Source organism: Sorex fumeus, unplaced genomic scaffold (genome assembly GCF_029834395.1).
Source record: "Sorex fumeus unplaced genomic scaffold, SorFum_2.1 ptg000044l, whole genome shotgun sequence".
Classification (NCBI taxonomy): domain Eukaryota; kingdom Metazoa; phylum Chordata; class Mammalia; order Eulipotyphla; family Soricidae; genus Sorex; species Sorex fumeus.
Genome location: NW_026606101.1, coordinates 20,369,711 through 20,393,790, shown reverse-complemented (window position 1 = coordinate 20,393,790; position 24,080 = coordinate 20,369,711). Strand labels below are relative to the sequence as shown.

The following is a 24,080-nucleotide window of genomic DNA, read 5'->3' as shown; positions in this document are numbered from 1 at the left end:
CTCCTCCACCCCTCCCTTTGGGCCCAGAACCAGACTTCCGTCATGACTCAGCTCTGAGCACGCCCCCGACGGGCTGGCTCACTCCTTGGGAAATCAGTAATTAGCCCATCTCAGGAGTCAGGGTTCCCCCAGAGAGGGCCCCCTCTCAACTGCTTTGCCCTGACTCTCACTCAGAGGATGAGATCAGCTTGGGGGGCTCTGGGCCTTGGGAGGCAGAGCGGGGAGCTGGGGGGGAATGAACACCAGTGCAATGAGATGCAGAAACACGCAGCCACACTCTCACGCAGGCAAAGGCCCTGGCTAATTGACCTCTTCCATAATGAGAGGATGGGATAATGCTGCATCTCAAACCCCGAACATTTCCTCCACTTAAGAAACGGGGGCGGCAGGGGAGGGGGGTCCCCCCATGGGCACGGCCTGGCTGATCTGTGTGACCCTGCGGAATGGTGAGCCATGTGACTCAGCTCAGAGGGAGCCAGAACAACGGGACAGATTCAGCGACACGTCCCAGTCCCAGGAGCAGGATGCCCCTGGGCCTCCCTTGCAAAGCTGGGGGCTGGGGGCTGGGGACCAGGACAGGGAAGAGAAGGGCAACAGCGGGAGAGGGAAGTGGTCAGCCGGCAGGAAGAGGGGAGCTGAGAGGTGCTAAAGTGTTATGCATGGACCCCTTCAACCCTGCACCGTAACCCACAGTGCCAAGAGTTTATTTAAAAAGTGCAGGGCCAAGCCGCACACTCTAGGGGTAAAGGCAGTTCAGAGAAGGGAGCACCAAATAAAGGGTGTTGGGAAGATCCACCCAGGATGGGAGATGCATGCTGAAAGTAGACTATAGACCGGACATGAACATGATTTCCACTCAATGCCTCTTTTGCAAACCACAGCACCCAAAAGGAGAGAGAGAACAAAAGGGAATGCCCTGCCACAGAGGCAGGGTGGGATGGGGGTTGGGGGTGGGAGGGATACTGGGATCCGTGGTGGTGGGAAATGGGCACTGGTGGAGGGATGGGTATTTGATCATTGTATAACTGAAACCCAAGCACAAAAATTTGTAAGTCTACAACTGTACCTCATGGTGTTTCACTAATAAAAATAAAAAAAAAAAAAGTGCAGGGCCAGAGGCTGGAGCGATAGCACAGCAGGTAGGGCATTTGCCTTGCAAGCAGCTGTCCCGGGTCCGATTCCCAGCATCCCATATGGACCACTGAGCACCGCCAGGAATAATTCCTGAGTGAATGAGCCAGGAGGAACCCCTGAGCATTGCTGGGTGTGACCCAAAAAAAAAAAACAAAGAAAAAAAAAGCACAGGGCCGGAATGATAGTACAGTGTCTTGCACGCAGCTGACCCGGATTTAATTCCTGGCAGCCCATATGGTCCCTCACCAAGCCCACTAGGAATAAGCTCTGAGTTCTCCCAGGAGGTCAGCCCTGAGCACCACCCGCTGTGGGCCAGGGAAAAAAAAAAAAAGGAGCCTGTTAGAGAGCCAGGCTGGTGGGTGGGCGGAACTGGGGACAATGCCAGAGGGAAGTGACACTGGCGAAGGAATAGGTGTTGGAACATCATATACCTAAAACCCAATCGTGAATAAGTCTGTAAGTCACAGTGAATAAATAAAATTAAAACACAGAGAACAAAAAGCGCCCCCAAACCCCAGTCCTCATTCGCCCCTGACGCACACCTTGGCATCTCTCCTTGGTATTGGCTCACATGCCCCACCAGGGACCTAGGGCCCGTCTCCCTCTGCCGCCCAGCCAGCTGGCACCAGGTGCAGCCAAGGCCTCCAGTTCCACAGGGAACACTCTGGAAGGTCTGAGCCACCGTGCATGCCTCAGCGTCCCGAGGACACCAGGCATGCACAGAGGTCACGGTGACCAGTGCGGCAGTGCCCACTCCAGGTGATTCCAGCACAGGGCCGCAGAGCCGGGAGGCCCTAGCTGCTGACCAGCAGAAGTGAAGAGAAGGAAGCAGTTAACGGGGCTGGGACGACAGTCCCCAGGGAGGGCTCCTGCCTTGCGTGCAGCCACCCTGGGCTGCATCCCTGGCACCATATAAGGACCCTGAGCCCTGCCAGGAGTGATGCTGGAGCACAGAGCCCGGAGAGCCCCTGAACAATGAGGGGTGTGGCCCCAAGCCCTCCTCACATGCCCCTCCCCCACATAACCTCTGAGACAGGCTGAGGCCCTGCTCCACTGACCCCCAGGAGGGGTCCCACCTCCATGCAGTCCAGCCCCACAGCACCGAAGCTATGGCACCCGCGTTCCTCACTTGGGCCGTCCCAGGACCCCTTTAAGTTTCCAAGACTGTTCTCTTGCCTCCCAGTAACTTCCTTTTAAACAAATTTTCCTAAACTTGAAAAACATGGAACTGAGTGTGGAAGGCTGGCCCCAGGTCCGTGACAGGGCATGGGAAGGAAGTTCTGAGCTCAGCCAGGAGTCAGCCCTGAGCACCACCAGCTGTGGGCCAGAAAAAAAAAATGGAGCCACATACACACACTTCGTATACACACTCACACACATTCCATACACACACACACTCCATACACTCACACACACTCCATGCAAACACACATACATTCCATACACACACTCACACACATTTCATACACACTCACACACACACACTACAAACTGCCCAGATGAACATCTGTGGCTCTGGCACGGGGTGCCGCTGGGTGGCTGGAGAGGCACCTTCTGAGATGGGCGCAGCAGTTTCCAGCTAAAGCACTTCCAGAAATGCTGAAGACCAGGACAAAAGGGGCTGTGTCCTGTCCCCAGGCCACAAGGCCAGCTGTCCACTCCCAGTGAGGGCGGGGAGTAGCCCCCCCCGCCCCCAGTCTCTTCCCCAAGAGACAGGCTGGCCTGCAACACCCTGCTCCCCCGAGGCAGTCCCCAGGGTGCAGGTAACTCCAGGGGCAGTTTGTCCTCCTGGAGAAGCCAGAGGCTCAGAGGAGGGAGCCCAGGCATGCGGGGGAGATGGGGGTGGCGGAGGGGAGCACAGCCCCTCCCAGTACTGACCCCCGGCCAGACACACAACCACAGAGCCCTGACCTGGAATCCTAGAGAAAGGACAAATGTACCTGAGTTCTCTGCAGCTTCGGGGAGCGTGAGAGCCTAGCACGTCAGACACACTCACACACACACACACAGACTATATACACACACACTCCATACACACACTCATACACACTCACACCCACACTCCATACACACACCACTCCGTACACACACTCATACACACTCACATGTACACACACTCACATACACTATATACACACACTCCATACACACACTCACACACACACTCACACACATACACACTCACACACACTACATACACACACTTCATACACACACTCATACACTACATACACACTCACACTCACACTCCATACACAAACTCCATACACACACTCACACACACACTCACACACATTCACACACACACACAGTACATACACACACTCGCACATACTACATACACATACACACAATTACATGCACACACTACAGAGTAGACCCCTTCCCAGCAGCACCCCACCCCGCAGCCCCTCCGCGCAGCCCCCTCGCAGCCCCCACCGCGCAGCCCCTCCCCGCATGACTCCCCCGCGTTCCCCCCTCAGCCCCGCGTCCGCTCATGCGGCTCTCAGCATTCGGTGCACATCCTCGAACACGTCAGCCCGCAGGCGGCCGTGCGCCAGGGCAGCGCGGCCCAATTTGCGGCTCCCCGGGGCGGTGGCGCTAATGTGCCGCTCCCACCCCAGCCGCGAGCTTCCTCCCCGCCCGCTCGCCTCTCGCCCCCGCACCGCTGTCATCTGTCATCCGCGGGGGCTCCGGGCCCGCCAGGGAACCCGAGCCAGACGCCACCCCCCACCTCCCACCCCGGGCCGCTGACCCGGCTAGCGGAGCAGGGGGCTGCGGAGTGCTGAAGAAGGAGTTCTTTTCTTTTCTTTGGTTTGGGGGTTACACGCAGCGTGCTCAGGGGTCACTCCTGGGTGAGATGGGACCATACTTTGTGCAGGGAGTCAAATCGGGTCAGCTGCGTGCAAGGCCCGCACCTTAGCTCGGGGCTCTCTCTTGGTTGCTCAGCTCGGGGGAGGGCCCAGGCCAAATCTGGCGGGCAGATGCCCACAATTAGGACTTTTACTGGAGCGCGTTGGGGTTGGGGGCCACACCTGGCACTGTGCTCAGGACTGAAGCCAGGCAGGGCTCAGGGACCCTCTGTGCTGCCCGGGTGGAGGGGCCAGGGTCTCTCCTACTGTACTCTTAACAGTACTGCTTAGCCCCTTCAGATTTATTTTTAAGCCTCAATGTGTCCCCTCTAGAGACCTTATATAAGACCTCGAGCACCACCCGCAATGGCTTTCTTTCTACTCCTCATCAAATTTGCTGACCCTTCCCTCTTCCTCCTCCCCCCAGCTTACTCCTGGCTCTGTGCTCAAGGATCACTTCTGGGACCCATATGGGATGCTGAGGATTGAACCCGGGTCGGCAACATGCAAGGCGAGCGCCCTACCCACTGGACCATCGCTCCAGGCCTGCATCTGTTCCTTTTTATACTTGTCTGCCTAGGCTGCAATTGTATCTCATTTGCTATTTGAAGCAAACTCTAGTTCAATTAAGTAAGCAGGTCTTGAGGTCCTGCAACTCTTCTTTTGGCTTGTTCTTTAGTGATTACAGACTGTGCCTGTCTGTTCTGCTGAGGGCCAGCCAGTGACAGTGATGGAAAGGAGAGGAAATTGTTACTGCTGACCCAAAGTCTCTTGCAAATGAGTGCAGAGTGGACCGCAGGCCCTGGGCAGATGCTGAGATGGGAGGATGCAGGTCAGGGGATAGGTTGGGGGCACTGGGTAGGGACCTGGCCTCAGGGAAGGTGGTCTAAAGGGTAAGCAGGCACTTCACAGAAGAGTCCAAGAACTTTATTCATCTGGGGAACATAAAGTAACACAATATGAGACTAACACCCAAGAGTGGCCGAGATTAGTATCAGCAATTTTACTCCATGGCATGGAGGCCAGCCACACATGCTAGGGGAAAAGGGAGCTCAGATAGAGAAGGGAGCACCAAATAAAGGGTGTTGGGAGGATCCTCCCAGGATGGGAGAAGCATACTGAAAGTAGACTATAGACTGAACATGGTTGCCACTTAATGCTTCTTTTGCAAACCACAACACCCAAAAGGAGAGAGAGAACAAAAGGGAATGCCCTGCCACAGAGGCAGGGTGGGGTGGGGGGGATGGGGGCTGGGAGGGATACTGGGACCTGTGGTGGTGGAAAATGGGCACTAGTGGAGGGATGGGTATTTGATCATTGTATAATTGAAACCCAAGCACAAAAATTTGTAAGTCTACAACTGTACCTCAAGGTGTTTCACTAATAAAAATTTAAAAAAAAGAGTCCAAGAACTTCAAAGAATGTTCTAAAAGTTTAATCTGGAGGTTTGTAGTGCTTTCTCGTGCAGAGTTCAGAAAAGATAAACACGTCTAGAATTTTCATCTATTCCCTGAAGAATGCATGGGGTGGGAGAGGGGTTGAGCGATAGTACAGTGGGTAAGACACTTGCCTTGCATGTGTCCAACTAAGTTTCCATTCCTGGTACCCTTATGGTTCTCAGAACTAAACCACGAGGCATCAAGTGATCTTTCTGTTCCAGAGCTACTTTCGTGTTCACTGCAGTTAGTGATGGCCTTTATTTCCATTGGCCTTTTATTCCCTATTACTTCCCCTCCTTCTTTCCTCTTTATTGATTTTTTTGTTGTTGTTGTTGTGGAGCGAACACCTGGTTGTGCTCAGGGCTTATTCCTGCTCTCATAGCAGACTCAGTGGACCATATGGGATACTGGGGATCAACCTGGGTCGGCAGTGTGCAAGGCAAGCACCCTACCCATTGTATGTCTCTCTGGTCCCTCTTCACTGTGATATTGATGCTGTTAGTAGGCTGAGCAGTGCAGCGCATACGCACGTCTCGGTGCGGTGCTCACACACTTTGGTTGTGGTACTTTCTGGGCGTAACACTCTTTACTAGAGGCCTGGTTATGGCGCTCAACCGGGAAAGCAGCAACTCTCACAGTGCTCACTGGGGTCGCAGTTCCTATTAGTGGTGCTCACTGGAGGGCCACACCCCTTTGTAGTGCTTATACACACCTGGCTATGGTGTGGTTAGAAATCACTTGTAGTTTTCGGGTCTCAGACAGCAGAATGGCCAGGTTCCTGTTTGCCACATGCAGTGGTGCTAGGATTTGAATTCATGACCAAACACTTGCAAGTACCTCTGGGTGTGGCCCCCAAACTAACAAACATACAAAATAAATTTGTAAAAACTCCACCACCCTGAGTGATCTTTACCAGTCCTTTTTCCAGGCTCTTCCTTCCCACACCCAGTTGTGCTCAGGGTTTGGCCCCTGCTGGGTGATCTGGGATCACTTCTGGCAAGTGTAGAATGACGATGCTTTTAGGCAGAACTGGGTGTCCCAAGCCCTCGCCCAATTTCAAATAATAATTAAGAAAAGCCCAAGAGTTGGGAAGCTGGGGCTGAGGGCACGTGGCCAACCAAAACCAGACCTCCACCCCTCCCCAGACACCCCATCTGTATTCCATCTGACATGGCGAAGCCCCTCCTGATTTTCGGCTGCATCTCTGCTCCCCCTGCAGCACCTCCCAATCTGCAGTCACCCCACCATCCAACCAGAAGCTCCCCGCAGGTCCTGGGATTCAGCTGCTCCCCTCTTCCCCTCTAAATCGCCCAGGTTCCTTGCTCTGGTTCTGGAATGTCTGAACCCTCCGCTGTTTGCTGGTCTTAGGATCCCGCCCCCCCCACCCCCTACCCCATCCCCATCCCTAGACTCACCTGGCGGCTGTCCAAGTGATATCTCCAAAAAGGAGCCTTTCCTGCATGCCTCTCCCATCCCGCCTCCAGGCTCTCCTCACCCCCATCCGGATGATCGCTAACCTGAGTGTGTACTGACATGCACCTGCCACCATAACCTGTAGTGTGTTAGTCTCTGTGTGTGGCTGCATATGGCCAGACCCCCATATCCACATGGCTGGACCCCCATATGGGCGGGAAGAATCCCACTCTCCAGGTCCCAGCACTGAGGCTCCGCCTCCTGGGACAATGCTCACCTCACACTGGGTTTCCAATAAAGGAAAGAAAAGAAGGGGTGAAGTGTAGTGAGCGGGCTCTTGGGTACATAGCTTTCGCAAAACGGTCATGGTCACGGTCACAGTCCTCCCGCTGTTCATCGATTTGCTCGAGCGGGCCCAGTAACGTCTCCATCATGAGACTTGTTGTTACTGTGTTTGCGCAAGACATTGCCTATAAAATATTTACAGGGTTAAGAAAGGCATTTTACAAGAACAGGATGGTTGGCCAACAGAAACTAAAAAACAGTATGTGACATTCTTAATGTCAGCCTGTGGTTTAACGAGTAGCCTTCTGAAGAGCCCCTGATAGGCTGTTCTCTCCCCCATCTGTCCCATGAATACCCTTATCTGCCTTTGTCCCAAAGCCTTGAGGAAAAAAACTTAAGCTCAATGCACATAAGTGCTGTTGAGTAATTTACAATAAAGCAGCTTTTGGCTCACTGTACTCTAATCCTGCTGTCTGTCTCTTTCTTTCACTCTCGCACCCTCTCCCTGTTACCCACGTTGACTAGTCCCATGGGACGGGACACGTGGTGCCCAGCATGGGGCAGGGCACAAGGGACCCTTGCGACGAACACCGCTGAGAAGTGGCCATGATCACAGGAGTCATGAAGACTTTGTGAAAGGTAAGCGGTGGATCTCTTTTCTCAACCTATGTCAGAAAGGGACTAGGTAGTCCAAGCATTGACCCATAAAGAACTCTTCCTCTTCTCCCCCACTCAGGACATGTCTCTCTTCTATTGATTTCATTTGTGTCCTGCCCCAAGATCTGCCATTTGTTTTCATATTCTTTTTGATCTCCATTATCCTTATTGTTATTTGTCTCTTTGAACGCTGTTTCTCCTAGGCCAATAACTACTCCCCTGTGGGCATGGGCCGGGCACTTAAACACCATTAGGGTGCCCGCCACTAGAAGACTCCCGTGAAAGGATAAGGGAGTCACAGCCGCAAATCCCAGATAAATTCGCACCCCCCGCAGAAGAAAAACTGTGCATCAATTAAGTACTCGTCACTAAGCATTCCACTCACCACGATTATAAGGAATTGTTGTCGGCTGCTTTTCTGAACCTACCCTCTCTTCCTTCTCACCTCCTTCGCTTCTCCTTTTAGACGTTTTTCCCTTTGATCATGGGTCAGGAATTATTGGTTAAAGAGAAGTTCGTTATTGATCTAAAGGAGGCACCTAAAACTAGGGGAGTTGAAGTCAAAAAAGAAGGACTTAATCCAGTTTTTTACATTCCTTTCTGATGTCTGCCCATGGTTCCCCCAAGAGGGCACCATATCCATCTAAAGCATTGGAAAAGAGAAAGTGATGCTCTTCAGGATTTTTACAACACATTTTGTCCTGATGAGGTTCCTATCACATGTTTTAATTACTGGTCTCTGATCAACGAAGTCCTCTCTATTAAACAGTGTCACCCAGAGATCCAAAAAGCTGTTTCCACTTGTAAGGATTAAAAAGCACTCTAGACCCCCCCCTTTTCCCCCCTTTTCCCTTGAATGTGCTCCACTCAAGCCAAGCTATATAGCCCAAGATCTCTCCATTCCAACTCCCCTGACAATGAGGATTCTGTTTCTATTACCATGCCTACTACCCCTGAACTTGCAAGAGACTAAGCTCTTAGGCCAAGAGCTGGCAGTCTTCCTTTTGGAATCCCATACCCCTCCCAGAGATCCTCCCTGACTGACTTTCCCCAGAGGAAGAAGCAGAATTAGAAATTGAAGCGGCTAGTTATGTTCACCCTGACTGCCCCCTTCGGTTTCTCATCGACTGCCTCCCTATGATTTCCCTGCCCTTCACTTCCCTGGGGGCTGGAACGATAGCACAGCGGGTAGGGTGTTTGCCTTGCAAGCAGCCAAGATAGCTGACCCGAGTTTGATTCCTCCGGCCCTGTCAGAGAGCCTGGCAAGCTACCGAGAGTATCTCGCCCCGACAGCAAAGCCTGACAAGCTACCCATGACGTATTTGATATGCCAAACACAGTAACAAGTCTCACAATGTTATTGTGAGACAATGTTATTGTCATCGAGCAAATCGATGAACAACGGGAGAACAGTGACAGTGACACTTCCCTGGACTTTCACCAGATCGTCTATTCTCTAGGGGAACTGCGAAGCCTCTCCCCAATGCTCCAGCCCCTATGGAAGAGCCTTTTTTTGATTACCCTCCCTTTTCTAGCCTTCAGAAGACCAATAGAAATCTCTCATCCCACATAAAGGCACTTCGAAAGGAAATTCAGTTAAAAAAAAAAAAAAGGAACATAACACTCTGATAGCTGAACTTCGGGCTCTTGATCTTGAATTAATGGGCTCACCTGCCGTGCCAAAAACTGCCCCTAAACCGGTTGCAACACTGTAGGGAAAAACTGACAGTAAATCTTGCCTCAACCAACCAAGGGTTTCCACCCTCGATGTTTTGCCCATAAAAGAAATTATCAAGCAGGAAGGGAAAGGTGAGGACAGGCATGAGGTAGCTCAAAGAGAGTATCATCGTTTGGGGTTTAAAACCCTAAAAGAGGGGCTGGAGTGATAGCACAGCGGGTAGGGCGTTTGCCTTGCACGCAGCCAACATGACTGACACAGGTTCGATTCCCAGCACCCCATATGGTTCCCTGAGCACCGCCAGGAGCAATTCCTGAGTGCATGAGCCAGGAGTAACCCCTGAGCATCGCCGGGTGTGACCCAAAAAGCAAAAAAAAAAAAAAACCCTAAAAGAATTAAAAGCTGCCATGACTCAGTATGACCCTGTGGCCCCCTTCACTCTCTCCATTCTCGAGACCGTAGGAGATTTATGGCTAACTCCTAATGACTGGCATTAGATGGCCAGAGCCACTCTGTCCGGAGGAGAGTTTATACTCTGGAAATCTGAATTCTATGAAAACTGCAGAGATACTGCCCGCCGCAACATGGCAACTGACAGGAAAGGAGTAAATTGGATTCTAGATATGATGGTGGGGAACCAACCTTTTGACTCAAATGAACAGCAAAAGACCTACCCCCCTGGGTTGTTCGCTCAAATTCAGAATGCAGGACTCGGACTCAAGACCTGGCTCAGATTGCCTCAAAAGGGGGCCGTTACCACGTCCCTAGATAATGTCTGTTTAAGGCCCCGATGAACCTCTAATTGTGATTTTGTTAGCCGGCTCACTACCACCGCAGAGAAACTTTTTGGCCCAAGTGAGGGAGAAACTGACTTTGTTCTCCACCTTGTTTTTGAGAATGCTAACCCCGCTTGTCAGGCAGGCTCCATTTTTGCAGCCTCATAAACAGGGAAAAAACACTTACAGATTACATCCGCCTGTACTGGGGCATCGGCACAGCCCATGACATGGGATTGGCTATCGGAGTAGGGCTTAAAGAGGCAGGCATTACTGAGCGCAAGAAATGCTTTCATTGCAAACAGGAGGGACATTTTGCCAAACATTGCCCTGAAGCCAAGCAGAAATGATGACCTGAACCGCCTGGCCCCGCCTGGCCCTTGCTGGTGCTGTAGGAGGGGTAATCATTGGGCGTCTGAATGTCAATCATTAACTGATACTCATGGAAATCCCCTGGTAAAAGGACCGGGTCAGGGAAACTTCAAACGGGGCCAGTCCCAGGCCCAGCTTGGTACACGGAACCCTGGGGCGTCGAGAACCGTGTCACAGATCCCCTCCCCCGATCCATTTCTAGCCTCCACAGTGCCTCCCCCGGGGACGCAGGATCGGACCTCTGTACCGCTGCCCGCACAATACTAAGAAATACCTCTGGGCCTCAGATTATTGCCACCACTGCCTGGGGTCCTCTACCCCCTCAAACCTCTGGAATTATCATTGGGCGAGGCAGTTGCCTCTTTAGAGGACTTCAAGTCATGCCCGGAGAGCTTGATAATGATCATACTGGACAGATACAAGTAGCAAGTAGATCACTATCTCCACTCTCCCGGGTTTTTTTGTTTTGTTTTGTTTTAGAACCTGGCCAGGGCATGGCCCAGCTGTTGCTTATTCCTTCTCTACCTACTTACAGTCCCAATTCAGGAAATACCATGGATGTTATCAATTCAGAATTCCCCGGACATTTTCTGGATTCAAAAACTCACTGAAGAAAAAATACCCCTTAAGTTGATTCTGGGTGGCAGGGTATTTGACACAGGGGCAGACGTCACAATTATCAGGCAAGCAGAATGGCCCTCGAAGTGGCCCCTGACCGCATCCCTCACTCATCTCAAAGGAAATGGCCCGTCTCAAAACCCCTCTCGTAGCACCTCTTTTTTTTTTTGCTTTTTCTTTTTGGGTCACACATGGCGTTGCACAGGAGTTACTCCAGGTTCTGGACTCTGGAATTACTCCTGGCAGTGCTCAGGGGACCATATGGGACGCTGGGAAACAAATCCACGTCGGCCACTTGCAAGGCAAATGCCCTACCCACTGTGCTATTGCTCCAGCCCCCTCGTAGCACCTCTTTCTTATCCTGGAAAGCCACTTCTGAACAATCTGGCATGGTGTGTCCCTACATCCTCCCTAAAGTCCCCGTAAATTTATGGGGAGGGGACATTTTAAGCTGGGTGAACATTTTCATATGTGGACCTGATAGCCCCATAACTCAACAAATGCTGAACAGTGGCTTCGTGCCCAGAGCAGGCTTAGGTAAATACTTGCTAGGAATTACAGAGCCCATTGCTCTCAAACCCAATAACAGAAGGGTCGGGCTAAGAAATTTTTGATAATGGCCACTGACATTCCTGCACCCCATGCAGACAAAATAATTTGGAAATCTGACGATCCAGTATGGCTTGATCAGTGGCCTCTTGTTCACTATAAGTTGGCAGCCACAGAACAGTGCAGGAACAGCTCTCTATGGGCCATATAGAGCCCACCACCTCTCCTTGGAACACACCTATTTTTGTAATAAAGAAGAAATCTGGCCATTGGAGATTGTTACAGGACTTGAGAGCTATTAATAACAGTTTTTGAAAATGACGCCATTTATTTTTTTCCTTCTGTTTGCATGCCTCACCCTATCCCTGAGGCCACTACCATATTTACTGTTGGATCTTCCACTGGAACAGCCATGCTTGTGATTAAAGACCAGACCGATTCCTTCCCGCCTCATATAAGTCAGCTCCATGGAGTTATGTGCATTCCTTGCTGCTTTTTTCCCATTGCAGTGATTTTTCCTTTAATTTGTATACAGATAGTGCATATGTTGCTTATTCCATCCCTTTACTATAAACCGTTAGTTATCTCAAACCCTCCTCTAACGCCGTTCGCTTGTTTGTGCAAACTCAAGAATTAATTAGAGTTAGAAAGTTTCCCTTTTCTATAGGACATCTTAGAGCTCACTCCAGCCTTCCCGGCCCCCCTGCACAAGGAAATGCTCTGGCTGATCGGGCTAACTAAATTTGCGGGAATGATCGCCGCTACAGGAGTTGAATTGGCCCAACAAGCACACTCGTGGCACTATCGTAATGCTAATACCTTGCGACAAATGTTTTCCTTTAAGTTGCGAACAGGCTAGACAAATCGTTAAACAGTGACCTCTTTGCCTACCCCACACCTGGGGGTTAATCCCCATGGTTTAGTACCTAATGATATTTGGCAGATGGATGTGACTCACGTCTCCGAATTTGGCAAATTGAAGTACCTACATGTCACCGTGGACACCTTTAGCTGATTTATCTGTCACTCGCTGCAAGCGGGAGAAGCAGGAAAGAATATTCTTGCACATACCCTTTCCTGCTTAGCTGTCATGGGAAGACTCAAAATCATTTAAACTAATAATGGACTTGGTTACACAGGAAAGGTTTTTCAGGAATTTTGCTCCTCTTTTGGAATCACTCACCGAACAGGTATCCCTTACAACCCCCAGGGTCAAGAGATTGTGGAAAGAGCACATCTCACTGTAAAAAACATGCTTCACAAATTAAAGAGGGGGCAGCTCTACCCTGTTTAAGGAGCACCTTGTAATATCTTAGCACATGCTCTTTTCATTATTAATTTCCTAAACTTGGATTCTCCAGGACGATCCTCGGCGGATAGGCTTTGGCATCCCACCACAAAAGAGCTCTATGACTCTGCCTTATGGAAAGACCCACTGACTGCCCAATGGAATGGCCTCGACCCTGTACTTATATGGGGACGTGGGTCTGTGTGCATCTTCGATCTTAAAGAAGGAGCTGCTAGATGGCTTCCTGAAAAATTAGTGAAGCATTTTAATGATATAATCACTTCCAGGGATCCGGAGGGCCCTGAGACCTGTTCTCCTTCCTTCCTAGGTGAAACCAACAAAGATGGCAGAGAAGAAATCACTGACCCAAATTCTGCTATTTCAGCAACTGGCCTTCATAACCCTGATGTGACTGGGGACGATTCAAGGATCTAATTCGCATGTGCCTCTCAATTGCACCTGGAATATTCATAGATGAGGACATCGAGAAAATGGAAGCGGGCATCTCCCTTCTGCAGGATTCCATGACCTCCCTGGCTGAAATGGTGTTGCAGAATCGGAGAGATCTTGACTTGCTGCTCCTGCAGCAAGGACTATGTGCAGCTCTGAAAGAAGAGTGCTGTTTCTACATGGACCACTCTGGGCTGGTTAAGGACTCTAGGGCTAAAGAGTGGGAGAGCCTGGAGAAATGCAAGAGACAATGTGACCAGGAACAAAGCTGGTTTCAAACACAATTTTCTACTTCTCCTTGGCTAGCCACTCGGTTACCTACTATACCTGGTCCTCTAATCGGACACTTACTGTCAATTTCCTTTGGACCATGGGCCTTTTGGTGCCTGACTACTTTATCAAGCAACAATTGGACTCCTTGCAGGCTAAACCCACACAAGTCCACTACCACCGGCTTGACCTGGCAGATAGGGGATACGGTGAGGACCTTAGTACTTCACCGGGTTCTCTATATCCTTAACAGATCATAAGCCCGCTGACACTTGGTACCAGCAATCACTTCCTTCGCTAGGGGACCTTCAAAGCATGGAACAGAGGTATCCGCAGGCAAGGGGAGCCCCTGAGCAGGTTCCAAGCACTTGCCAGAGAGCATGCCTATGCATGGAGGTTAGACCCTGGAAATTCCTCCCCCCTATAAAAAGGGTCTAGTTTTTTGACTGGCTCCCAATAGGGCCCTACAGTGGGATAGGCCTCTACTCTCCTTTGCAGGGTAATGCCCTTTCAAAAACAACCTTACCTTCCTTAAAATAAAGGGAGGAGATGTAGTGAGCAGGTTCTTGTGTACATAGCTTTCTCAAGATATTGCCTATAAAATATTTACAGGGCTAAGAAATGCATTTTACAAGAACGGGATGGTTGGCCAACAGGAACTAAAAAACAGTATGTGACATTCTTATTTATTTATTTTTATTTCTTTTCTTTTTTTTTTGGTGCTTTTGGGGTCACACGTGCTGATGCACAGGGGTCACTCCTGGCTCTGCACTCAGGAATTACCCCTGGCAGTGCTCAGGGGACCATATGGGATGCTGGGAATTGAACCTCGGGTCGGCTGCGTGCAAGGAAAACGCCCTACCCACTGAGCTATCGCTCCAGCCCCAGTATGTGACATTCTTGATGTCAGCCTGTGATTTAAAACGAGTAGCCTTCTGAAGAGCCCCTGATAGACTGTTCTCTCTCCTATCTGTCCCATGACTATCTTTATCTGCCTTTGTCCCAATGCCTTGAGGAAGAAAGCTTAAGCTCAACATATATAAATGCTGTTGAATTTACAATAAAGCAGCTTTCAGCTCACTATACTCTAATCCTGCTGTCTGTCTTTCACTCTCGCACCCTCTCCCTGTTACCCACGTTAACTAGCCCCACAGACAGAACAGTGAAGTTTTGCCTGGGCACGAGCCTCTGTCCTTCTCAGAGCAGCTGTGACCTCGGGCAAGGCCCACCTGTGCCAGGGTTTACCTACTTTGAGCGCTAACCCCACTGCCGCTCCCACCTGGGTCTGAGGAGACTCAGAGGGGACTCAGGGGCAAGTGTTGGGATCAAGGCTCAGCTCTGAATGGGATGAAAATGATCCTCCTGGGTTCACTCAGGAAGCGACTCTCTGGAAAAATCTCTTCAGCTCTTACCAAGAAAGATGGGATCGACAACATGATAGTGCTTTTAATCAACATCACAGCTCTGCACCACCATGCTAAAGCTTTCCAAGGTTATTCTTTGAGTCCTGTCAACCCTCAGGGCTTCCAGAATCTTCTTTACTTTACAACTGGAGCCTGGAAAACTCAGAGGGCCCTACCATAAAATTTCAAGCAAAAAAGGCCAGGATCAAACAGTCCTTAAGCGAGTATTTTAGAAATGCCTAAACGCTCAGAAGTGGAGGAGGGGGGTGGGTAACAGGGAAGGGTCAGAGAGATAGCTCAGTGGGTAGGGCACTTGCGTTGCAAGTGACTGACCCAGTTCAATCTCCTTGGCACCCCAGATGGTCCGACAAGCCCTCTAGGAATAATCCCTGAGGGCAGAGCCAGGAGTGAGCCCTTCATAACACTGAGACGGGCGAAGGCAGCCAGGACCTGTGGGTCGGAGGAGCTGGCTATGTTGGGGTGAGCTAGCCTGGGCGCCAGAGGGAGGCTGTGGACTCTGCAAATGGGCGGCCTGAGGTCTGGAGCAAAGGCTGCTGGGGCCTAGCTTCCCCTCCCCACCTTTGCATGGTCAGAGATGGGACTTGCCTCTTCCCCCGAACCTACCTATGGTCCTGGAGGGAGTAGGAGTTGGGACAGTTGGTTTCTGGGACTCCCTTAATCCCTCCCGGAACCCAGGACTTCAGGCAATACTGTGCTCTACCCCTGAGTTACAGTGCCCCCACCCCCGCCTCCCACACAGAGGTTTTTGACCTCACTTTTCTCCCAAGGAAGCACCTCCACCCTCACACTCCAGCCTGGGAGGGAGCCCTGGGGGCCTAGAAGTGTCCCCAAAGTCCCCAGTATCAGCATCCCTGGCTTCGACTCGACTCTGGGTGTGTGCGTGCCCGGAGAGTGCCCCCATCTTCTGCTACTCCAAACAGGACCTGCCCATTTTGGAGAGGAGGGCAGTGGGATTGGGGTGCACCGACTCCCTCAGTTTCTTCAGCACAGCTAGAAAATTTGGGGAGAACCGCCAGAGGACCCCCCCTTCTGCCTGTGTCCCCCTCTGACTCCAGCTTGTCCCTGCAGTTCCTGTCTCATCCAGCCATCACACCGGCACTGGTGACAGCTCCTCCCCCATGCCCTCCTTCCCTCACTGGCTGGCACAGGTGTGTCCCCAGACACCTGATTCACCGCTGGCAGCTTAGGGACCTGGTGGCCCTGGGCTCCTGGGGAGCTGCTGGGGAGGGGGGCCCAGGCACCTGCAGGCATAAATAGGCGGCAGCCAAGGCAGTGAGCAGTGGAACCTGTCCGCACCACCATGGCCCTGCCCGCCTGTGCCCTAGGCTTGCTGGCGCTCACCACCCTCACCTCCGCCTGCTTCTTCCAGAACTGCCCGCGGGGCGGCAAGAGGTCCATCCCCGACCTGGAGCTGAGACAGGTACAGCCCCCCACTGGGAAAGTGGGGAATGGGGGAGCAGAAGGGCTCAAAGGGCCGAGCTCAGGAGCGGGAGGGTTGTCGGGGCAGGCCAAGGGCAAGCCCTGCTACCTGGCCACTGTCCCTAGGGATGCGGGTCACCGGGAACAGGTGGGAACTGAACCAGGGAGACCAGGGCCCCCACGAGCCCCTTCACCTGGCTTTTCTCCCAAAGCCTCTCTCCCTTTCTCCGGAGTCTCATCCTACCCTCCATCTCTTAGCTGTCCTCCATCTCGTAGCTCTGTCCCTCCAGTGACCAATGCTGAGTTCAGTGGGCTCCACCAAACACCTACGAGGACAGTCCTGAAGGGCTCCCGGCCCAATTTCCCCCTCTGTATGCCCTGACCAGTCCCCTGGTGCCCAGTTTTCCAAAGAGCAGGCAATGGGGACTCAGTCAGCTCTGGAAGCCAAGGAAACCCAAGTCTTGGGGTGTCCGCCTTCCTCATTCCTTCTGCTCACTGCACCAATGCCCCTCTCTGGGGAGCCCAGGCCCTCCAGGGCCCCTTCAGGGCCCCTCCACGGCTCAGAGCTTGTGTGCTGTGCTAAGTAGTTACTTACAGGCTGGAGTCTGGATGGAGGGCCGCCTGGCGGTGTCAGAAAGCCACCTGAGGCAGGTGTTGCTAGAAATCGGGTTGACAGAAAGGGGACGGGAGAGGAAGTCAGCCAGAGGGGCACACACACAGAGGGACGATCGGGACACCTTGCTGTGACCCGGGAAGACCCTGGTCCCTGACACCCCCTGGAACACCGAAGAAGCGAGTCACTGCCCTGTGGTCAGGACTGACCCATCCTCCTCGCCCGACCGGCGCGCCCTCACCCTGCTCGCCCCGCAGTGCCTGCCCTGCGGCCCCGGCGGCAAGGGCCGCTGCTTCGGGCCCAGCATCTGCTGCGTGAACGAGCTGGGCTGCTTCGTGGGCACGGCCGAGGCGCTGCGCTGCCAGGAGGAGTCTTTCCTGCCGTCCCCCTGCCAGTCGGGCCAGAAGCCGTGCGAGAGCGGAGGCCGCTGCGCCGCCACTGGCGTCTGCTGCAACGAAGGTGCGGGGCGCGGGGGGCGGGGGTGGGGTGGGGTGGGGTGGGGGCGCGCAGAGGGGGCTGGCTGCGGCCTCGCAATTGCACACCCTGGCCCCCGCCTCGAGCCCCACGCTCGCCATCTGCCCCCCGCAGAGAGCTGCGTGACGACGCCCGAGTGCGGGGAGGACGTGGACACCCAGCGCCTCGCGAGCCCCGACGACGGTCCCCAGCGCCCCGCGAGCCCCGACGAGGGTCCCCAGCGCCCCACGAGCCCCGACGAGGGTCCCCAGCGCCCCACGAGCCCCGACGAGGGTTCCCAGCGCCCCGCGAGCCCCGCCGAGAGGAGAAACGCGACTGGGCTGGACGGGCGGGCCGGGGCGCTGCTGCTGAGCCTGGTACAGCTGGTGGCGCCCCGCCAGCTAGCGCTGCCTGGAAACTACTGAGCCGGCACCGCCCCCGGCACTAGGAACCCCAGAACCCCAGAACCCGCTGCCCCAATCACTGTATCACTGTATCACTGTCCTCCCGTTGTTCATCATTTGCTGGAGCGGACCCAGTAACACTGTGAGACTTGTTACTGTGTTTGGCATACCAAATATGTCACGGGGAGCTTGCCAGGCTTTGCCCTGCAGGCGAGATACTTTCGGTAGCTTGCCGGACTCTCCAAGAGGGGCGGAGGAATCGAACTCGGGTCGGCCATGTTGGCTGTGTGCAAGGCAAACACCCTACCCACTGTGCTATTGCTCCAGCCCGCTGCCCCAATAAACCTTTCCAATGCACTGTCCGTGTCTGCCTCCAATTGGGGGGTGGGGAGGAAGGGAGAAGGGGACAGGGGACGCGCACCTTGGCCTCCACCCCCAACTCGGTCAGGTCTGGGGAAGTCCCTCGGGCGCTGGACAATACCCCGCCCTGGACTGCACCCTTCAGTCAGCGCCTGTCTCTTGCTCAGTGCTCAGGGACCAATGCTGGCTGGGCTCTGGAGACCCTATGGCAGCAGGAAGAGTCAGTGTCAGCCGGGTCCCCACCCTGGCTCAGCCACAGTCACACGCGGATCAGTTCAGCGACCACTTCACGTCCCCGACCCTGCTAGTGCCCTGTATGATTCAGTCTGGGGTCGCGGGGAGGGCAGAGTCCTGAGGAGACATGATTGGGTCAATTATCAGGGTCACCAAGCAGACAGGGGGTGGGGCGAGGCAGGCTCTGGGAATTGTGTGGGATGCTTCAGGGGGACACCAGGCCCTGGTGTCCTGGTGCAGAGTCAGAGACTCCCACATTCATCAGGAGTGTCTGCCCATGCAAGGTATCCCCCCAGAGACCTTCCTCTCTCTTCCTTCCTAATGGAGTCTCCTGCCTGCCTGGGGGAGCTCTGGCTGCTCACGTCTCCCCACTAGGGGGAAGGGCTTTTATTCACAGGCTGGTCTCCATCAAAGCACAAAGCTCAGTCTGAAGCATTTTTTTGGTGGGGGGCCACACCTGGCGATGCACAGGGGTTTACTCCTGGCTCTGCACTCAGGAATTACCCCTGACCGTACTCAGGGGACCATATAGGATGCTGGGAATTGAACCTGGGTCGGCAGCATGCAAGGCAAACACCTTACCTGCTGTGCTATTGCTTCAGCCCCAGTATGTGACATTCTTGATGTCAGCCTGTGGTTTAAAATGAGTAGCCTTTCCTCTTTTCCCACTGGAACCATGGAGGGTAAAAAAAAGGTAAAGGCCCTCCCGTTGATCGTCGATTTGCTCGAGCGGGCCCAGTAACGTCTCCATTGGAGACTTTGTTGTTACTGTGTCTGGCATATCGAATACTCTCGGTAGCTTGCCGGGCTCTCCGAGAGGGACGGAGGAATCGAACTCGGGTCGGCCATGTTGGCCGCTTGTAAGGCAAACGCCCTACCCGCTGTGCTATCGCTCCAGCCCATGGAGGGTGCAGAAGAGAAAAAAAAGAAGGTCCCTGTTAAGCTGGCAGCAGCGGCTGCTGGAGAGAAGAAAAAGAAGCTTCCTGATGTGCCAGAAACCCTGAAGAAAAAGCGAAAGAATTTTGCAGAGCTGAAGATCAAGTGCCTGCGAAAGAAGTTTGCTCAAAAGATGCTTCGGAAGGTGAGGAGGAAGCTGATCTATGAAAAAGCTAAACATTATCACAAGGAGTATAGGCTGTTAGGAGTACAGGACAGAGATTCGCATGGCTAGGATGGCGAGAAAAGTTGGTAACTTTTACATCCCTGCAGAACCCAAATTGGCTTTTGTCATCAGAATCAGAGGTATCAATGGTCCTTGAACCCCAAGGTCCGAAAGGTGCTACAGCTTCTCCGCCTTCGCCAGATTTTCAATGGTACCTTTGTTAAACTCAACAAGGCTTCGATTAACATGCTGAGGATCGTGGAACCCTACATTGCAAGGGGTACCACAACCTGAAGTCAGTAAATGAATTGATCTATAAGCGTAGTTATGGCAAAATCCACAAGAAGCGCATTGCCCTAGTGGATAATGCACTGATCGCACGAACTCTGGGTAAATACGGCATCGTCTGCATGGAGGATCTGATTCATCAGATCTATACTGTTGGAAAATGCTTCAAAAAGGCAAACAACTTCCTCTGGCCCTTCAAATTATCTTCTCCCCTGGGTGGGATGAAGAAAAAGACCACCCATTTTGTAGAAGCTGGAGATGCTGACAACAGAGAAGACCAGATCAACCGGCTGATTAGACGAATGAACTAAGGTGTCTACCATATTTTTATAATCTGGTCAGTTAATAAACAATTGCTTTCAAATTGAAAAAAAATAAAATGAGTAGCCTTCTGAAGAGCCCCTGATAGGCTGTTGTCTCCCCCATCTGTCCCATGACTACCTTTATCTGCCTTTGTCCCAAAGCCTTGAGGAAAAAAGCTTAAGCTCAATGTATATAAGTGCTGTTGAATTCACAATAAAGCAGCTTTTGGCTCACTATACTCTAATCCTGCTGTCTGTCTCTTTCTTTCACTCTCAAACCCTCTCCCTGTTACCCGCGTTGACTATTCCCTCAGGACGGGACAGTGAAGTTTTGTCGGGGCACCAGCCTCTGTCCTTCTCAGAGTAGCTGTGATCTTGGACAAGGCCCACCTGTGCCAGGGTTTACCTGCTTTGAGTGCTAACCCCACCGCCGCTCCCACCTGGGTCTGAGGGGACACAGAGGGGACTCAAGGGCAAGTGTTGGGATCAAGGCTCGGCTCTGAATGGGATGAGAATGATCTTCCTGGGTTCACTCAGGAAGCGACTCTCTGAAAAAATCTCTTCAGCTCTTACCAAGAAAGATGGGATCTACAAGTGGTACTACATGGAAAGTATCATGTTAAGCGAAATGACTCAGAAAGAAAGGGATAGATATAGAAAGATTGCATTCATCTGGGGAACATAAAGTAACAAAATAGGAAACTAACACCCAAGAATGGCCGAGATTAGTACCAGGAATTTTACTCCATGACCTGGAGGCCAACCACACATACTAGGGGAAAAGGGAGCTCAGATAAAGAGGAGAACACCAAATAAAGGTGTTGGGAGGATCCTCCCAGGATGAGAGAAGCATGCTGAAAGTAGACTATAGACCAAACACGATTGCCACTCAATGTCTCTTTTGCAAACCACAACACCCAAAAGGAGAGAGAGAACAGAGGGGAATGCCCTGCCACAGAGACAGGGCAGGATAGGGGGCTGGGGGCTGGGAGGGATACCGGGATCCTCGGTGGTAGGAAATGGGCACTGGTGGAGGGATGGGTATTTGATCATTGTATAATTGAAACCCAAGCACAAAAATGTGTAAGTCTGCAACTGTACCTCATGATGTCTCACTATTAAAAAAATAAAAAATAAATAAAAAATAAATAAATAAAAATAAAATAAAATAAAAAAAGATGGGATCGACAACATGATAGTGCTATTAATCAACATCACAGTTCTGCACCACCATGCTGAAGCTTTCCTAGGTTACTCTTTGAGTCCTGTCAACCCTCAGGGCTTCTAGAATCATCTTTACAACCGGAGCCTGGAAAACTCAGAGGGACCTACCATGAAATTTCAAGCAACAAAGACCAGATTCAAACGGTCCCCAACAGAGTATTCTAGAAACGCCTATCGTTAGGCTCAGAAGTAGTGGAGGGGGGTGGGTAGCAGGGAAGGGTCAGAGAAATAGCTCAGTGGGAAGGGCACTTGCCTTGCATGTAGCGTGGGGAGAGCCACCAGGTGACCCCCTTCTGCCTGTGTCCCTCTCTGACTCCAGCTCGTCCCTGCAGTTCCTGTCTCATCCAGCCATCACACCGCCACCGGTGACAGCTCCTCCCCCACGCGCCCCCCCCAACACACACCGGCAGGCCCACGTGTGTCCCCAGACGCCTGATTCACCGCTGACAAATCAGGGACCTGGTGGCCCTGGGCTCCTGGGGAGCTGTTGGGGAGGGGGGCCCAGGCACCTTGCAGGCATAAATAGGCAGCGGCCCAGGCAGTGAGCAGTGGAACCTGTCTGCACCACCATGGCCCTGCCCGCCTGTGCCCTAGGCCTGCTGGCGCTCACCACCCTCACCTCCGCCTGCTACTTCCAGAACTGCCCACGGGGCGGCAAGAGGTCCATCTCCGACCTGGAGCTGAGACAGGTACAGCCCCCCACTGGGAAAGTGGGGAATGGGGGAGCAGAAGGGCTCAAAGGGCCGAGCTCGGGAGCAGGAGGGTTGTCGGGGCAGGCCAAGGGCATGTCCTGCTGCCTGGCCACTGTCCCTATGGGTGCGGGTCACCGGGAACAGGTGGGAACTGAACCAGGGAGACCGGGGCCCCCACGAGCCCCTTCACCTGGCTTTTCTCCCAAAGCGTCTCTCCCCTTCTCCGGAGTCTCATCCTACCCTCCATCTCTTAGCTGTCCCCCATCTCATAGCTCTGTCTCTCCAGTGACCAATGCTGAGTTCAGTGGGCTCCACCAAACACCCACAAGGACAGTCCTGTATGGTGCCCGGCCCAATTTCCCCCTCTGTATGTCCAGTTCAGTCCCCGTGCCCCCAATTTTCCAAAGAGCAAGCAATGGGGACTGGGTCAGCTCTGGGCGCCAAGGAAAACCAAGGCTTGGGGTGTCCCCCTTCCTTCTGCTCACTGCACCACCGCCCTCTCTGGGGGAGCCCGGGCCCCTCCAGGGCCCCTTAGGGCTCAGATCCTGCGTGCTGGGTAAGCAGAGGCCTGAATTGGGGTGGAGGGTGGCCTAGCTGTGTCCAGGGGCGACCTGAGAGGGTGTTGCTAGAAATCGGGCTGACAGAAAGGGGGCTGGAGAGGAAGCCAGCCAGAGGAGCACACACACAGAGGGGCGATGGGGGCGCCTTGCTGTGGCCCGTGGAGACCCAGGCCCCTGACACCCCTGGAACACCAAAGGAGCGAGTCTCAGCCCCGTGCTCAGGACCGACCCAACGTTCCGCGCCCGCCCCACCGTCCCAGGCCCGCCCGGCGCGCCCTCACCCTGCCCTCCCCGCAGTGCCTGCCCTGCGGCCCCGGCGGCAAGGGCCGCTGCTTCGGGCCCAGCATCTGCTGCGGGGACGAGCTGGGCTGCTTCGTGGGCACGGCCGAGGCGCTGCGCTGCCAGGAGGAGTCTTTCCTGCCGTCCCCCTGCCAGTCGGGCCAGAAGCCGTGCGGGAGCGGGGGCCGCTGCGCCGCCGCCGGCATCTGCTGCAACGAAGGTGCGGGGCGCGGGGGGCGGGATGTGGGCTGGGGTGGGGGCGCGCGGGGCGGGAGTGGCTGGCCGCGGTCTCGGGCACGTGCGCACCCCGGCCCCCGCCTCCTCGCGCCCCACGCTCGCCACCTGCCCCCCGCAGAGAGCTGCGTGACGACGCCCGAGTGCGGGGAGGACGCGGACCCCCAGCGCCGCGCGCGCCCCGCCGAGAGGAGCAACGCGACTGGGCTGGACGGGCCGGCCGGGGCGCTGCTGCTGCGCCTGGTACAGCTGGTGGCGCCCCGCCAGCCCGCGCTGCCCGGAGACTACTGAGCCGGCACCGCCCGTGACACCAGGAACCCCAGAACCCCAGAACCCGCTGCCCCAATAAACTTTTCCAATGCACTGTCCGTGTCTGCCTCTGATTGGGGGTTGGGGAGGAAGGGTGGGGGTCAGGGGACGCGTACCTCGGCCTCCACCCCTAGCTCCGTCAGGTCTGGGGACAGTACCCTGCCCTGCACCTGTCTCTTCAGTCAGCGACTGTCTCTGCTCAGTGCTCCGGGACCAATGCTGGCTGGGCTCGGGGGACCTGATGGCAGCGGGAAGAGTCAGTGTCAGCCGGGTCCCCACTCTGCCTCAGCCACAGTCACACGCAAATGGGTCCGGCCAGCACTTCACGTCCCGACCCTACCCAGTCTGGGGGCGCGGGGAGGGCAGAGTCGTGAGGAGACATGATAGGGGCAATTATCAGGG

At 53.7% G+C, this 24,080-nt stretch overlaps 2 protein-coding genes across 2 annotated transcripts; both read left to right on the top strand.

The window, feature by feature from the left end:
- Positions 1-16,499: 16,499 nt before the first annotated feature.
- On the top strand, positions 16,500-18,115 carry LOC130030331 (neurophysin 2-like). The gene is made up of 4 exons (XM_056121580.1): positions 16,500-16,625; positions 17,495-17,696; positions 17,826-17,860; positions 17,993-18,115. Exons 1-4 carry the CDS (start codon positions 16,506-16,508, stop codon positions 18,113-18,115), a joined length of 480 nt encoding a protein of 159 aa, XP_055977555.1. The 5' UTR covers positions 16,500-16,505.
- Positions 18,116-22,167: 4,052 nt separating this feature from the next.
- Positions 22,168-23,668, top strand: LOC130030508 (vasopressin-neurophysin 2). The gene is made up of 3 exons (XM_056121822.1): positions 22,168-22,293; positions 23,154-23,355; positions 23,491-23,668. The coding sequence occupies exons 1-3, from the start codon at positions 22,174-22,176 to the stop codon at positions 23,658-23,660; spliced, it is 492 nt and encodes a 163-aa protein (XP_055977797.1). The 5' UTR covers positions 22,168-22,173; the 3' UTR covers positions 23,661-23,668.
- Positions 23,669-24,080: the final 412 nt, after the last annotated feature.